We start from the raw sequence: 17,920 nt of genomic DNA on the forward strand, positions 1-17,920 counted from the left end.
ATACCAAATATCAAAGCCCTAGGCCCTATGGTTTTGGACAAGAAGATCAGAAACCATTTTAACTGTTTCTGGCCAATGTGACCTTGACCTTTGACCTAATGATCTCAAAATCAATAGGGGTCATCTGCTGGTCATGGCCAACCTAACTATCAATTTTCCTGACACTAGGCCCAAGCGTTCTAGAGTTATTGCCTGGAAACCATTTTACTGTTCCTGGTCACTGTGACCTTGACCTTTGACATACTGACCTCAAAATCAATAGGGGTCATCTGCTGGTTATGATCAACCTCCCTACCAACTTTCGTGACCCGAGGCCTAAGCGTTCTTGAGTTATCATCCAGAAACCGTTTTACTGTTCAGGGTTACTGTGACCTTGACCTTTAACATACTGACCTCAAAATCAATAGGGGTCATCTGCTGGTCATTACCAACCTCACTATCAACTTTCATGATCCTAGGCCCAAGTGTTCTTGAGTTATCATCCGGAAACCGTTTTACTATTCAGGGTCACTGTGACCTTGACCTTTGACATACAGACCTCAAAATCAATAGGGGTCATCTGCTGGTGATGACCAACCTTCCTATTAACTTTCATGATCCTAGGCCCAAGCGTTCTTGAGTTATCATCCGGAAACGGATTGGTCTACATTCCGACCGACCGACATCTGCAAAACAATATACCCCTCCTTCTTCGAAGGGGGGCATAATAAAATTAAAAATATACATACAGACCCCTGTCTGCGGTAAAGCAAGCGGTGTAGAGGCTTACAGTCTTCTGCTTTTGTCCTTCCTAATTTGAATTCAACTGAAATTGAAGAAATGCTTGTAAATTCTTACATGTTACAGGGTTTCCACTGCTATTTGCGCCAATTCCTTTTTTGGTGAAAAAAAATTTCCACAGTTAACAATTTTAAATTTCCGTAAAATAAACATCTGTTTTACTACCGGAAACAACGTTATAGTACAATAGAAATGTGCCGACTATCACTGATCAATAATTATACACAGCGTGTCACGGATAATCCGATATTTAGCAATACACGAAGACAATACACCGTGTCAGTACCGAATTACACCTCTGGGCATAATTTAAAACTTAAGCTTTTCAGAAGTCATAAACAGTGTCCGACAAATCCATTGCCCGGTGCCTGTGGGCTACCAGAAATTTTCGTCGGGCTACCAAAAAAATCCCGACGTAAGCCCGCCGGGCAACCATAAATTTAACGCTTTAGTAGCCCGGTATTTGTATATTTTACAAAATGAACATCTGGTCGTTTCCTCGATTATAGCTTGCAATAAACAAAACTAACCATGTGTAATGATTATCCGGTCGTAACTAGAGCTGTCATCGATAGAAACGATATCGATGTATCAACGATATTTTTTTGTTGACTGATTATCGATTCCAGTTTTCAAAAATCGGTATTTTACAGAGAGAAAAACTATCGAAAAAAACACTAGCTCAGACCCTAAAAAACAACTTAATTTCACAAAGTTGTAAATTTGGATGAATGCAAAAAAGAAGGCAAAACAAGAGCACCGCCTTGCGGGTGCTGACGCTCATCTGATTTTTTTTTGTGTAATAGAAATATTGTCCTACCCATGATTTTCTAAGTCTAAAAAGGGCCATCATTCTTGCAAAAAGCAGGATAGAGTTATGTTTCTTGATGTACAGTGTCCACTTATGATGGTGAAAAACTGTTGCAAGTTTTAAAGCAATAGCTTTGATAGTTTATGAGAAAAGTTGACTTAAACATAATACTCAACCAAGAAAATGATTTTCTAAGTCCAAAAGGGGCAATAATTATTGCAAAAAGCAAGATGGAGTTATGTTGCTTGCTGTACAGGGTCAGCTTATGATGGTGAACAAGTGATGCAAGTTTCAAAGCAATAGCTTTGATAGTTTAAGAGAAAAAGTTGACCTAAACATAAAACTTAACCAAGAAATCTGATATTTTCTAAGTCCAAAAGGGGCCATAAATCTTGCAAAAAGCAGGACGGAGTTATGTTTCTTGCTGTACAGGGTCAACTTATGATGGTGAACAAGTGTTGCAAGTTTTAAAGCAATAGCTTTGATAGTTTAGGATAAAAGCTGACCTAAACATAAAACTTAACCAAGAAAACTGATTTTCTAAGTCCAAAAGGGGGAATAAATCCTGCAAAAAGCAAGATGGAGTTATGTTTCTTGATGTACAGGGCCAGCTTATGATGGTGAACAAGTATTCCAAGTTTCAAAGCAATAGCTTTGATAGTTTAGGAGAAAAGTTGACCTAAACATAAAACTTAACCAAGAAATCTGATATTTTCTAAGTACAAAAGGGGCCATAAATCTTGCAAAAAGCAAGATGGAGTTATGTTTCTTGCTATACAGGGTCAGCTTATGATGGTGAACAAGTATTCCAAGTTTCAAAGCAATAGCTTTGATAGTTTAGGAGAAAAGCTGACCTAAACATAAAACTTAACCAGGCAACGCCGACGCCGACGCCGACAACCGCTCAAGTGATGACAATAACTCATCATTTTTTTTCAAAAAATCAGATGAGCTAATAAAAATGAAAGATGTTATTAATTTTTATTTATTTCTTTTATTTCATAAATACAAATACAACACAATCAAACAGAAATATGAAAAGTAGGCAGTAAAACTAAAAATAGCATTTACAGGAAGGTATATAGTATGCATATGAACAAACGGGTCGTTAATCTAACTTAATATTAATCGATATATCAATATCGTCGATATTTGTCTTCTGATATATCGGTATCGTCAATATGCCTAAGACCCAATCAATGACAGCCCTAGTCGTAACCAGTTCAAACTGGTTTAATCCCGCCCATCATCTAGCTGCAGAAACAGTCTCCGCCTACGCGTATCGAATATGTAAAGCCAGGACTTTTCCCACCTGTCTCACGGGGCCAAATTTCGGCCCAGTAAAAATTTCCTATTCATTTTCTCCAATCTGAAGCAAACAATTCCCAATCCAAAGAAAAAAATCCCAACTTATATCCAGTTTTGATTGTTTTGTTCGCTAATGAAATCCAAAAAAATACTGGAAAAACCAGCTTGTTTCTATTTTTACGACATGACCGTCTGCACCTCGGTAAAAATTAAATACATGATTCTGCCAGAAAATTTTATGTTTTGTACGTACAAACATCTCAAAACACATAAATACATTACCATTTATTGAATAAAGCAACGAAAGCGTGTTGACAGATAGTTTGTACACCATTAAAGTCAAATGTCACATATTTTCGCGACCCGATTTCCCCCCCTCGAATTTACACACTCTCTGCTGTTTGGAAAATGCAGTTGTTATTGGCGTGGAAACTTAATGAGTGTAAACAAAAGTTTGAACATGACAAAGTAGTAGTTATTTTTTGCAAGGTCTGTCTAGAACCAGCAACTTGGAAAAAATTCTCTAAATTTCACTTGGGGATACTTAAGATTTTTTTAATGCATCTGAATGCTTACCATAAAATTTGAAAATAAAGTTTTAAACTAATATGATTAATTTTGACAATTCACCATGTGAAACAAGAGCTGTCCGAGGACAGCAACGCTCGACTATTCAACAGCCTTGTCGCTTGAATGAATACGAAAGTCGAAAACAGGGCATAATTTAGTAAAAAAGTAAAATAGGGTTATGGATCCTGCATAGTGCTTATCAGCTCATGACAGTGGACAAGTGTATGAAGTTTCAATCCATTCCCATTAGTGGGTACTGAGATACCAGCTTACATATAAGAACTTAACCCCAAACTCCTAAGTTGAACAAGAGCTGTCGGATGACAGCGCGCTTGACTATTCGAAGAATAGATTGAAGAATGGGGTCAAAATATTTCCATAGATTTTCAGACTAAACAAAACAATGGATTAAACAAAAAATGTTCCTGTATTTGTGGATTTCGATTAGTCTTGCACTAAATGGCAATGTGTGACCATGATGGCAAATATGTTAAGTTATATGTTAGGCAAAACATGGACTTATATGAAAAATTTAACTAATTTCCAAGTCCAAAAAGGGCCATAATTCAGTCAAAATAGTTGACAGAGTTATGCACTCTTGCCTACAGATGGAAATCATGTTGATAAACTAGTGTTGAAAGTTTCAAAGCCACAGTTTAAACAGTTTTGACAAAACGCTGACTTGTAAGAAAAACTGAACAAATTTCAAAGTCCAAAAAGGGCCATAATTCAGTCAAAATAATTGTCAGAGTTATGTACTCTTGCCTACAGATGGAAATCATAATGATAAACAAGTGCTTAAAATTTAAAAGCCATATGTCAAATAGTCTTGACAAAACATGGACATTTACAAAATAGAACCAATTTCCAAGTTCAAAAAGGGCCATAATTCAGCCAAAAAAGATGAGAGTTCGAAAGGGGACATAATTTGACCAAAATACTTATCAGAGTTATGGGACTTGATGTTATCAACTAGTTTTATAACCCCGAAGAAACATGTTAAGTTTCAATTCAATATCTGCATTAGTTTTGGGGATAGTAACTTGCATGTAAAATTTTAACCAGAATTTTCTAAGTCCAAAAGTGAGCATAATTTGCTCAAAATACATGTTAACAGTTATGGAACTTGACCCAGTGATGTTGGTAATTGACCTAGAAAAAGAATAAATAAGTTTCAAAGCTATATGCCTTTTGGTAATAGCTGTATGTACTTGCACGCAAAACTTTAACCAGGATTTTCTTAGTCCAAAAGGGGACATAATTTGCCCAAAATACATGTCAGAGTTATTGGACTTGGTGCTATCAACTAGTTTTATAACCCCGAAGACACATGTGAAGTTTCAATTTAATATCTGTAGTAGTTTTGGAGATAGTTACTTGCACGTAAAACTTTAACCAGGATTTTCTAAGTCCAAAAGGGGGCATAATTTGGCCAAAAAACATGTCAGAGTTATGGGACTTGGCCCAGTGAGGTAGGTAATTGATCTAGAAAAAGAAAAAATAAGTTTCAAATCTATATGCCGTTTAGTAATAGCTGTATGTACTTGCACGCAAAAGTTTAACCAGAATTTTCTAAGTCCGAAAGGGGGCATAATTTGGCCAAAATGAAGGTCAGAGTTATGGGACTTGGTGCTATCAACTAGTTTTATAACCCCAAAGACACATGTGAAGTTTCAATTCAATATCTGCATTAGTTTTGGAGATAGTAACTTGCATGTAAAACTTTAACCAGAATTTTCTAAGTCCAAAAGGGGGCATAATTTGCTCAAAATACATGTTAGAGTTATGGAACTTGACCCATTGAGGTTGGCAATTGACCTAGAAAAAGAATAAATAAGTTTCAAAGCTATATGCCTTTAAATGATAGCTGTATGTACTTGTATGCAAAAACTTAACCAAGGTGTGACGCCGACGCCAGGGTGAGTAGAATAGCTAGACTATTCTTCGAATAGTCGAGCTAAAAAGGGGCATAATTTTGTAAAAAAGCAAAACAGAGTTATGGAACCTGTGCAATGTAAGTCAGTTTATCACAGTTAATGAGTGTGTGAAGTTTCAATCCATTCCCACAAGTGGTTACTGAGATACCAGCTTACATACAAAACCTTAACCAAAAATGTCTAAGTCAAAAAAGGGGCATAATTTTGTAAAAAAGCAAAACAGAGTTATGGAACCTGTGCAATATAAGTCAGTTTATCACAGTGAATAAGTGTGTGAAGTTTCAATCCATTCCCACAAGTGGTTGCTGAGATACCAGCTTACATACAAAAACTTAACCAAATCAGGACGCGGACGCCAACGCATGGGCGAGTCCAATAGCTCTACTATTCTATGAATAGTCGAGCTAAAAATCCAAATTTGACCAGGGGCCCTTTTCCAAAAAACCTAGACTAATATGACAGGAATGTGTCTGCGGAACTGGAAACAAATGCACAGGTTTATTTTGATGTTTTTAAATTTTCAACCGAACATTGTTTTAGACCCCTTTGAATCTCACATCTCAGTAAGTCGGGTTCGGATAGAGCAAGTTTATACTTTCGGGGTTTAAATTTTTCGGCAACTACAAAGAAATGCTGGGCTACCAGTAAGATTATAAATTTGTCGGACACTGCATAAAATAAAATAAAACACACTGTTTTGGATAAATGACCTTATATAAATTTTGAAATAAAAAGTTAGAAATTAAAGAGCTAAATGTTCATGTTTTAGAAACATCTTAGTAGTGAAAAATGACCATTAAAGGGAGATGATTCAACATTGGCAAACTATATATAGGGATAGTTTTATAGATTTGTTTTGAAAATGGTTAAGAATTAAGATTAAAACCTATTTTTGACTCAATGTGATATTAGGATAGACTGGTTCAAGAGCAAATTGCATAGTTAAAGTATGAAATGAAGAAGAGACTGTAAAAAAATGGTATAGATCTATAATTTTGAACTGACTACTTATCTTTACATGATAAATCAATGTTAATGCTTATGCATCTGCTTGTTGAGTTATTTGTGGAATGTAGAAAATAAATTTAAACAAGAGCTGTTGGAGGACAGCAACGCTCGACTATTCAACAGCCTTGTCGCTTGAATGAATACGGAAGTCGAAAATGGGGCATAATTTAGTAAAACTGTAAAATAGGGTTATGAAACCTGCATAGTGCTTATCAGCTCATGACAGTGGACAAGTGTATGAAGTTTCAATCCATTCCCATTAGTGGGTACTGAGATACCAGCTTACATATAAGAATTTAACCCAAAAATCCTAAGTTGAAAAAGGGGCATTATTTTGTAAAATGCTAATTTGAGTTATTGACCCTTTGCACTGCATGTCATATCATGACAGTGAACTAGTGTGTGAAGTTTCAATCCTTTCCCATTAGTGGATACTGAGATACCAGCTTACATACAAAAACTTAACCAAAAATTTCTATGTTGAAAAAGGGGCATAATTTTGTAAAAAAGCAAAATAAAGTTATGGGACCTGCTTTGTGCATGTCGGATCATGACAGTGAACAAGTAAGTGAAGTTTCAATCCATTCCCATTAGTGAGTACTGAGATACCAGCTTACATACAAAACCTTAACCAAAAAATTTAAGTCGAAAAAGGGGCATAATTTTGTAAAAAAGCAAAATAGAGTTATGGAACCTGTGCAGTGTAACTCAGTTTATCACAGTAAATAAGTGTGTGAAGTTTCAATCCATTCCCCCAAGTGGTTGCTGAGATACCAGCTTACATACAAAAACTTAACCAAATCGGGACGCCGACGCATGGGCGGGTCCAATAGCTCTACTATTCTATGAATAGTCGAGCTAAAAACCGAACTAATTGAGTGATATTATATTTATTCTAATTTTTTCGACATTATTTATCCTTTGCCGCGCGCACCATTTTCTTTAAAAAATTTAAGTGGTGGAAAAAAAATTGTGGAAACCCTGTGTTAAAACTAACACATCAAATAATTATCTCTGTCTTCTATTTTACTTTTTCTAACAGTAATTGAAAGATAACCCCACCCACATCAACTTATACCTATCATGACAAAGTCTTATGTTAAGGCGCTTGAAAGAATCCAAGAAGAACCTGGACATAAATAATAACAAGTTAGACTGTAGATGTTAGCTCTCACCATTCAGGGTATTGTTACTCCATTAAATGTTAAACTAATTACTTACTAAATGGTATATCTCCTAGGGACCTGCCCTTTCCTTCTTTGATTTCCAAGCCTTCATGTGCCTTTTCTTCCGACTGAAATGATATTCTCTCTACTTTTTTTCTCTCTCTTTTCTTACCCTCCTCTAATATAAGTGGCTTTTCTAAAAGGCCAACTGAAAAACAGAACATTTGTTTTCAAATCAGTGTTTGACATTTCTCCAACTAAGTTGCCTGTGCAGCAAGTCAGACTAAACATTAACTTGCCCACACTGATGATTCAAATTGTCCAGATAAAATACATACATATGACTAGATACCTAACGCTGCTAAAGTGTACATTCAGTAGCTAGTGCCCCTAATTGAACAAAGTTGTTTAAAGACCATATAATGCATTTCTACTTTTAGGTCTAGAAGCCTAAAAGGGGCCATATAAACCCAACTGAAAACAATTCGTAGAGGACCTTATAATAATGCCACAAATCCAGTTTGATGAATATCTATCAAGCAATTGATGATAAAAAGGTCATTGAAAGGCATTTCTATTTCTATTTCTAGCTCCAGTGACCCCTAAATGGGCAAAGTACCTCCACTTAAAACAAATTTGGGAGAGAATCATATAATGATGCTACTGACCAAACTCTGATGAAAATCCATCTATCAGTTGATGAGAAAAAGTTGTTTACAGGCATTTCTATTTAGAGCTCCAGTGGCTCCTAAAAAAGGTCAGTCGCCCACATTTGACAAATTATTGAGAAAACTTTATAATAATGCTGCCAACCAAGTTTGATGAAGATCCATCAAGCATTCATTAGTATAACTATAAGTTGATTAAAGCTATACAAAACCCATTTCATATTTGAAAACATGACCAAATACCACATATATAGTTTATGTAAACATAAAATTAACATGTTTATGTGTATTAACAGTAATATACATTAGGTTAAAAATAGTTCATGCTGTATACATGTAAAGCTTAACACAGTATAACTGGAAGTATTTTTAACAATAGCTGTTACTATATGACATTTAATTATCAATGTGACTCTACATACACAATTAAGTTACACATTTAATAAAGATAAATATGTTTGATCAAAATTTTCTACATTTTAAGTAAATATCTAATTATAAAATATTTTAGTCAAAGATAGCCATTAGATATCTTTAAAGGTGTTCTTATTTTTAGCCCTAGTAGTCCTAAGGGCAGACGGCTCTCATTTGAACAAACTGGAAGAGGACTTTCATGATGCTAAAGACCAAGTTTGATGGAGATCCATTCAGCGATTCATGAGAAGAAGTTTTTTAAAGGTTTTTCTATTTTTAGCTCTGGCGGCCAAGCTGAACCATTTGAAACAAGAGTGCCAGACTGTCATAAAATACACCAGTCTAAATATTCAGTTTGGCCAAGATATTATGACCATAAACATTGTCAGCAAGTTTGGTGAAGATCAGAATCTGATGAAAACTGTTCGACTTAGAGAGCGGACATGCTTTGGATGTCAACCGTCCGCCAGCCACGGGTATTCACATAATACGCACCGCTCTTTCAGAGACAGGCGTATAAAAACTTGAAAGAAATCCATGCCAGGATGCTACTGACCAATTTTGGTGTAATTCTGACCACTAGACTGAGAGCAATAGATGTTTCAGTAAAATGCAGGACACTAGATCATCCACCTAAAATAATAGCTCACCCTGCACATAGTTCAGGTGAGCTAAAAAGGAGCAAGAAATGCCATCAGTTACAAAATTCACCTTGTGGTTCATCATCTGACTCTTCTTCCTCCTTATCCTCACTCTCCTCTTCAGATTTATCACCAGCCTTCTCTTTAGAAGTCTCAGCATCTTCGTGCTCCATGCTTGTGTCTCGAGATTCTGCTTCCACCTCTTCTTTACTAGTCTGAAACATTAACAGAACTAGCAATCTTACTGGAGTTTTTAAGGGTTTTAAGGTCAGTGCTCTTTAACATGAAGACAACTGTACTGGTTAGCATGATAAACTTGACAAGTGTTCTGTACCGAAATCAAAAATGGTGAGGACACAGTCATGTATGTCCCCTTGGTAAGAAAAAAGTGGGGACATTTTAAAATCTTGGACACAACAACTTTTGGAGCATTATATCATTAAAATAAATCAGGCCATAATAAAAAAAATTTGTTTGTAGTGCTCCGACCCTGATTTTTGTGAGTGGGTAGGTAGGTAGGGATTTTTTTTTTGTAATATCAGTGAACACAAATTTTCACAGCAGACACTGAAACAAATCAACGAATTTCCGAGAGCAAGAACATGCATGGCAGACAAATTGTACCAGGAATTTCTGAGAGCACAAATTAATGCATGCATTCATTGACCAGATCTTACATTTTATGATTAATCAAACAGGCTTTCAAGCACTATTTGGCAAAAAATTAGGGCTAGATGCCCACGGCCAACATGTCAAGCCCGCCCTTCGACCATATATATTGTTGCTTTTCATCATCACTCAATGAAGTATATATATGTTTCATGAAGCTGTAGCCTAGGAATTGATAGTGCATCTTCTGTAAATGAACCTTAAAGAATATTAACTTCAATAACTTAATTGCTTCATTATATGCATGACTTTGTGCCAAACATTTTTTAAGTTCAGGCAGAAATTACAAACAAGAGGACCATGATGGTCCTGAATCGCTCACCTCTTCCCACATGACCCAGTATTTGAGTATGACGTCGTTTTTTTCTATTATTTGACATAGTGACCTAGTTTTTGAGCTCATGTGACCCAGTTTTGAACTTGACCTAGATATTATCAAGATAAAAATTCTGACCAATTTTCATGAAGATCCATTGAAAAATATGGTCTCTAGGTTTTTCTATTATTTGACCTATTGACCTAGTTTTCGAAGGTACATGACCCTGTTTTGAACTTTACCTAGATATCATCAAGGTGAACATTCTCACTAATTTTCATGAAGATCTCATGAAAAATATGGACTCTAGAGAGGTCACAAGGTTTTTCTACTTTTATACCTACTGGCCTAGTTTTTGACCGCACATGACCCAGTTTCGAAACTGACCTAGATATCATCAAGGTGAACATTCAGATCAATTTTCATGAAGATCCATTGAAAAATATGGCCTCTAGAGAGGTCAAAAGATTTTAATAATTTTAGACCTACTGACCTAGTTTTTGACCGCAGTTGACTCAGTTTCAAACTTGACCTAGATATCATCAAGATGAACATTCAGACCAACTTTCATACAGATCCCATGAAAAGTATGGCGTCTAGAGAGGTCACAAGGTTTTTAATTATTTGACCTACTGACCTAGTTTTTTATGGCACGTGACCCAGTTTCAAACTTATCCTAGATATCATCAAGGTGAACATTCTGACCAATTTTTATGGAGATCCATTCAAAAGTATGGCCTCTAGAGAGGTCACAAGGTTTTTCTATTTTTAGACCTACTGACCTAGTTTTTGACCGCACATGACCCTGTTTCGAACTTGACCTAGATATCATCAAGATGAACATTCAGACCAATTTTCATACAGATCCAATGAAAAATATGGCCTTTAGAGAGGTCACAAGGTTTTTCTATTATTTGACCTACTGACCTAGTTTTTGATGGCACGTGACCCACTTTCAAACTTGACCTAGATATCATCAAGATGAACATTCAGATTAACTTTCATACAGATCCCATGAAAAATATGGCCTCTAGAGTGGTCACAAGGTTTTTCTATTATTTGACCTACTGACCTAGTTTTTGATGGGACGTGACCCACTTTCGAACTTAATCTAGATATCATCAAGGTGAATGTTCTGACCAATTTTCATGAAGCTGTCATGAAATATATGGCCTCTTGAGAGGTCACAAGGTTTTTCTATTTTTAGACCTACTGACCTAGTTTTTGACCGCACGTGACCCAGTTTCGATCTTGACCTAGATATCATCAAGATGAACATTCAGACCAACTTTCATACAGATCCCATGAAAAATATGGCCTTTAGAGAGGTCACAAGGTTTTTTTTATTATTTGACCTACTGACCTAGTTTTTGAAGGCACGTGACCGAGTTTCGAACTTGACCTAGATATCATCAAGGTGAACGTTCTGACCAATTTTCATAAAGATCTTTTGAAATATATGGCCTCTAGAGAGGTCACAAGGTTTTTCTATTTTTAGACCTACTGACCTAGTTTTTGAAGGCACGTGACCCAGTTTCGAACTTGACCTAGATATCATCATGATGAACATTCTGACCAATTTTCATAAAGATCCCATGAAAAATGTGACCTCTAGAGTGGTCACAAGGTTTTTCTATTTTTAGACCTACTGACCTAGTTTTTGATCGCACGTGACCCAGTATCGAACTTGACCTAGATATCATCAAGATGAACATTCTGACCAACTTTCATGAAGATCCCATGAAAAATGTGACCTCTAGAGTGGTCACAAGGTTTTTCTATTTTTAGACCTACTGACCTAGTTTCTGACCGCACGTGACCCAGTTTCGAACTTGACCTAGATATCATCAAGATGAACATTCTGACCAACTTTCATAAAGATCCCAAGGAAAAAGTGACCTCTAGAGTGGTCACAAGCAAAAGTTTACGGACGGACGCACGGACGGACGACGGACACTGCGCGATCACAAAAGCTCACCTTGTCACTTTGTGACAGGTGAGCTAAAAAATAGGGATAATTTAAAAAACAAGAGCTGTCACTATTGGTGACAAATGCCCCCGAAGCATGCCCAAGAATGCTAATAGTTGTCTGCCCGAAAAAAATCACACATCATTTTGTGACCTTGACCCAAGAAACCCGGGTCATAAGCGTGACACACCTCAATACGGTTAACATTTGTGTTAAATTATTTTCAAATCCCTTGATAAATGGCAGAGTTATTGACCAGACAAGAAAAGCCTTTGACTTCTAAGTGTGACCTTGACCTTGGAGCTAGGGGTCTGGGTCTTGCGCATGACACATCATCTCAATATAGGGAACATTTATGCCAAGTAATTTCAAAATCCCTTCATCAATGGCAGTGTTATGGACTGGACACAAAACAGACCCTGTTAACCTTTGACTTCTAAGTGTGACCTTGACCTTGGAGCTAGGGGTCTGGGTCTTGCGTAAGACATGTCGTCTCATTATGGTAAACATTTATGCCAAGTTATTTCAAAATCCCTTCATGGATGGCAGTTATGGACTGGACACGAAACAGACCCTGTTAACCTTTGATCTTTAAGTGTGACCTTGACCTTGGAGCTAGGGGTCTGGGTCTTGCGCATGACATGTCGTCTCATTATGGTGAACATTTATGCCAAGTTATTTCAAAATCCCTTTATGGATGGCAGAGTTACAGCCCAGACAAGAATTTACACAGGCGCACGCAAGGACACAGTGCAAGTTTTAATATACCCACCTTTGGGGGCATAAAAATAAGGGCTTTTTCAGGAATTTGGCCCTTTCTGAGTGTTTTTTTAGAAATTTTAGGGAGACCTAAAACAAAGGATTTTTAGGAATTTTAGGGCCACTGATCAAAATGAAGCCCTGGATTTCAAAATTTTCAGGGGGTGGGGGGCATGCCCCAGACCCCACTACCTGGTCAGCTACTTTTCTATTTCAGCCTGTTCAACACAAACTTACTGACAACCCTGCAATGTCAGTCAATATCAACCATTTCAGCCGCCTTACACAAACTAAGTATGTGTCCAGTAAATGCGTTCAGAATCCATCAGGTTGCAGCATTTTAATGCCTTATTCCATCCCACCCCCCTGTTGGGGCCTACCACTTTTCAAAGCAATCAAGAAAATTTATAAATAAATTGTCCTTTTTTACTTTTATAAAATTTGCAGGCAAAGGTCCATATCAGTTTTGGCTATTATTTTTTTATAGGTTCAAAAGTTGGCTATTATTTTTTTGGAGGCCAGTATGAGCCCTGGTTTATATCATAAAAGAATGAGTGTAAAAAAAATTGAACTTTTGATAAAAAAAAAATTTCGAAATTTTTCACAGGCCCCAATCTGAGGATCCCAATTTGACATATGGAAAAATGCATTTTAGTCACAAAAAAGCATTATTTAATTAAATGGTTAGTGATAAGATGAAAACAAGACCCTACCACCAACACCGAAGACCTTTAGAATTGTCTATCAAAAACAAGAGGGCCATAATGGCCCTATATCGCTCACCTGTTATCATTGCACTTGAGGACAAGAAGGCCCTCAGAAAAAATATCTTAAGTCCAAAGGACAGGAACAACAAAGGGAAGAAATTTAACCAAAAAGAAAAACAAAATTCTTACAAGGTATAGATATGTCAAAATACACCTAAAAATTGGAGGTACCATCCATGTTGTACCACAGAAGTGGTCTCGGTTTTTCCCTACGGCCAATAATAAAAAAGTTACTAAAAATAAGCTATTTATAGTAACGTAAAGAGAAGTAATTAAAAAAAAATTGTAAGTGAACAAAAGAAGGATCTGCCAAATAAATCTGTTGACATAAATGAAATTTCAGATCAGTACCTTCATTAGTTATGGAGATATACCCATTTTAATTTGAAATAAAGGGAGGTAATTTGACATAAAATCAGTCCACAGTTATCTACCCTGATTGTCTCAGTCCAACTAATAACAATAATGAAATTTCAAATTAGTCCTATAAGTACTTACTGATATAAATCCATTTTGATGACAATCAGGGGAGGTAATCAGATATATAATAACTCAGGAACCTACGATTGGATCTGATTTGTCATGGAATCCAAGATTTATTGTTGCTGAAGATAATTTGGAAGTTTGTATCATATCAAACTATAAATGAAGTCTCTATATGGCTGCAAAAGCCAAAATAGCCAATTTTGAACCTTTAAGGGGCCATAACTCTGGAACCCATAAAGGAATCTGGCCAATTCAAGAAAGGAAGCAAGATCTTGTGGTGATACAAGTTGTGTGCAAGTTTGGTTAAAATCAAATCATAAATGAAGCTGCAATTGTGCAGACAAGGTCAAAATAGCTAATTTTGGCCCTTTCAGGGGTCATAACTCTGGAACCCATTATGGGATCTGGCCGGTTCAAGAAAGGAACCAAGATCTTATGGTGACACAAGTTTTGTGCAAGTTTGATTAAATTCAAATCATAAATGAAGCTGCTATTGTGCAGACAAGGTCAAAATAGCTAATTCTGGCCCTTTCAGAGGCCATAACTCTGGAATCCATAATGGAATCTGGCCAGTTCAAGAAAGGAACCAAGATCTTATGGTGATACAAGTTGTGTGCCTGTTTGGTAAAAATCAAATCATAAATAAAGCTGCTATTGTGCAGACAAGGTCAAAATAGCTAATTTTGGCCCTTTCAGGGGCCATAACTCTGGAACCCATAATGGGATCTGGAAAATTCAAGAAAGGAACCGTGATCTTATGGTGATACAAGTTGTGTGCAAGTTTGGTAAAAATAAAATCATAAATGAAACCGCTATCGTGCTGACAAGAAATCGTTGACGCACGCACGGACGGACGCACGGACTGACGACGGACGAAGGGTGATCACAAAAGCTCACCTTGTCACTATGTGACAGGTGAGCTAATAAAGCTGAAATTCACACAAAACAAGAGCTGTCACTAATGGTGACAAATGCCCGCGCAGTGCCATGACCTTTGACCTGGTGACCTCAAAGTCGGTAGGAGTCGTATACTCAATAAGTACTATCAGCATGTGAAGTTTGAAGGTCCTGGGAGCAGTGTTTCGCGAGTAAAGTGCCTTCATGCAAAAAGTTAACATTGGCCCCTGTGACCTTGACCTCTGACCTGGTGACCCTAAAGTCAGTAGGGGCCATGTACTCAATAAGTACTATCAGCATGTGAAGTTTAAAGATCCTGGGTGCAGTGGTTCCCGATTAAAGTGCCTTCATGCAAAAAGTTAACATTGGCCCCTGTGACCTGGTGACCCCAAAGTCAGTAGGGGTCGTGTACTCAATAAGTACTACCAGCATGTGAAGTTTGAAGGTCCTGGGTGCAGTGGTTCGCAAGTAAAGTGCCTTTATGCAAAAAGTAAACATTGGCCCCTGTGACCTTGACCTTTGAACCCAGTCAGTACGGGTCGTGTACTCAACAGCATTCCCATTCACACAAAAATCCGCGTAATTCACGCATAAAAAGTCATCTGCATGCAAGTTTTAAAATTCCACGGGTACAATGCACGCGTAAATCTGACAGAAAATACACTGTCGTCCATAAAGAGCCGAAATTCAAGTAACCAGACATTATTTTTGATCCCCACACGCAAATTACCGCATTACACACTGTTGACAATTTGCTATGTGTCAAGACGAGTTGAATTTACATGCCGATAGCATAATTTAAGCTCTGCCTACTCCAGGTACTTGTGAGATTTTCACGAGAACTGTGACAGCGAATCAAATTATTCGTAAAACTAGGCGCGATAGTATTCAGCCAATCAACGACGCTTTTACATCTTTGACACTTCCCGATAATTGTCAACATGTACAATGTTTTTGGACGCTTTTTTTCAACAAGTTGTTGAATAATTAAGTGGTCAGCTGGCATCTACTACACAATTATTTGGTCTCCATTGTAAAAGAAAAACTCGTAAGCTGCTTGTTTATTAATATTTACAAAATGACCGGCAGACTGACTTTCATCAGGCAATTTGCTACAAATTACTTTTCATTTTTATTCGAGCCCGATACTGTTCATGCTAAATAAGTATCATAATTTTTTGTTGCTATATGTTGCAGCAAGATACAGCAGCCAAAAAAAAATGTTATAAAAACTCCGCGGGTGATACCTACCATCGTCTGCTTGAATTTTTGAAAACAGTTTTTTTTCTCCAGAATTATAGAATAAAGAAAAACTCATTGCATGGAAAATGATGTATCTAAGAAAAAGAATGGTTACATCAATAGTTTTTATGGTGGGGGGGGGGGGGGGGGGGGATAAATTTCTATTTTTCAACTAGAAGTCTCTCCACTTTTCAGTAAGGAGAAGAGACTTCTACGCTGTATCCCTGCGGTGCATGTGTAAAACAAACCACTGTCATTATAACACAGGCTGAATAAAAGTCACTTCCCATATACTTCTTTATAATTTTTTTTTCAGTTGGAACATCTTCTTCAATTTATATGGTTAATTGTACCCAACTTTTTTATCATGTACAGTGTACGAAATTCAGATTTGAATCCAATAGCCCGTTCGGGCTACCAGATTAAAAATTTTCACCAACACCGACACCAATTTCACTAGCCCGAACTTTAACACCTTAAAATACATAATTTTTGCACCATATAACATTTTGTTTTACAGACATCTCTATGCATGTTTGAAGTAATAAAAAAGACATACAGTACATGTTTGCCATGTTTTTGAAAAATTTTAACTCGAAATACTCCAGTCCAGATCAGCATCGTCAGAGTCCAAAAGCATCGGACATGACACTCCTTGCCAAAACGAAATCTAAACTGTTATGCCCGATTTTTTAGGATCCGCACTCGCCAATTACTGCAACTCGGACAGTTGACAATTTGTAAGATGTAATACCGAGTGCTAAATACACATTTACACACACGCTCATAACATAATTTAAGCTCCGCCTACTGCAGGTACTTGTGAGATTTTCGCGAGAAGTGTGAAAGCTAATCAAATTATCCGTTACGCTAGGGGTGATTGTATTCAGCCAATTAGCGCTGCAGTTACGTCTTTGACACTTAGTTTGATTCTCAACACGTGAGAGTGCAAAAACCAATAATTCCATAAGCGTTTCTCAGTCTGGAAATCATATTTTTTTAAACAAATGAGGAAAATTCGGTAGCCCAGTCGGGCTTGTACCTGTGGATAATCAGTAGCCCGAGCTGAAATTTGGTAGCCACGGGCTGTCGGACTACCGTGAATTTCGAACACTGCATGTACCCACATTTTCTAAAGTATGTTGGTACATGCACCCACTTTTCAAAAAATCAGTGGGAATGCTGCTCAATAAGTACTATCAGTATGTGAAGTTTGAAGGCCCTGGGTGCAGTGGTTCGTGAGTAAAGTGCCTTCAGACAAAAAGTTAACATTGACCCCTGTGACCTTGACCTTTGACCCCAAAGTCAGTAGGGGTCATGTACTCAGTAAGTACTATCAGCATGAAGCATGTGAAGTTTGAAGGTCCCGGGTGCAGTGGTGCACAAGTAAAGTGCCTTCATGCAAAAAGTTAACATTGGCCCCTGTGACCTTGACCTGGTGACCCCAAAGTCAGTAGGGGTCATGTATTCAATAAGGCCTAAAAAAAAATATGTCTGTTTCCTGTAACCCGA

General features: G+C 37.1%; 1 protein-coding gene across 3 annotated transcripts in view; it reads right to left on the reverse strand.

Annotated features, from left to right (window-relative positions):
* Positions 1 to 414: 414 nt before the first annotated feature.
* The window catches only part of LOC128555525 (protein DEK-like), a 39,927-nt gene continuing 22,421 nt past the window's right edge, over positions 415 to 17,920 (reverse strand). For 2 of the 3 annotated variants that reach the window (XM_053538000.1, XM_053537998.1), the window contains exons 2-4: positions 9,374 to 9,518; positions 7,636 to 7,788; positions 415 to 805 (exon numbers count right to left, since the gene is read on the reverse strand). In XM_053538000.1, coding sequence (XP_053393975.1) covers positions 624 to 805; positions 7,636 to 7,788; positions 9,374 to 9,518 — 480 coding nt within the window. In that variant the 3' untranslated portion in view covers positions 415 to 623. The remainder of the gene's footprint in view (positions 806 to 7,635; positions 7,789 to 9,373; positions 9,519 to 17,920) is intronic. The other variant, XM_053537999.1, reaches the window with a different exon arrangement.

The sequence above is a fragment of the Mercenaria mercenaria genome, chromosome 3 (genome assembly GCF_021730395.1).
Source record: "Mercenaria mercenaria strain notata chromosome 3, MADL_Memer_1, whole genome shotgun sequence".
NCBI lineage: Eukaryota > Metazoa > Mollusca > Bivalvia > Venerida > Veneridae > Mercenaria > Mercenaria mercenaria.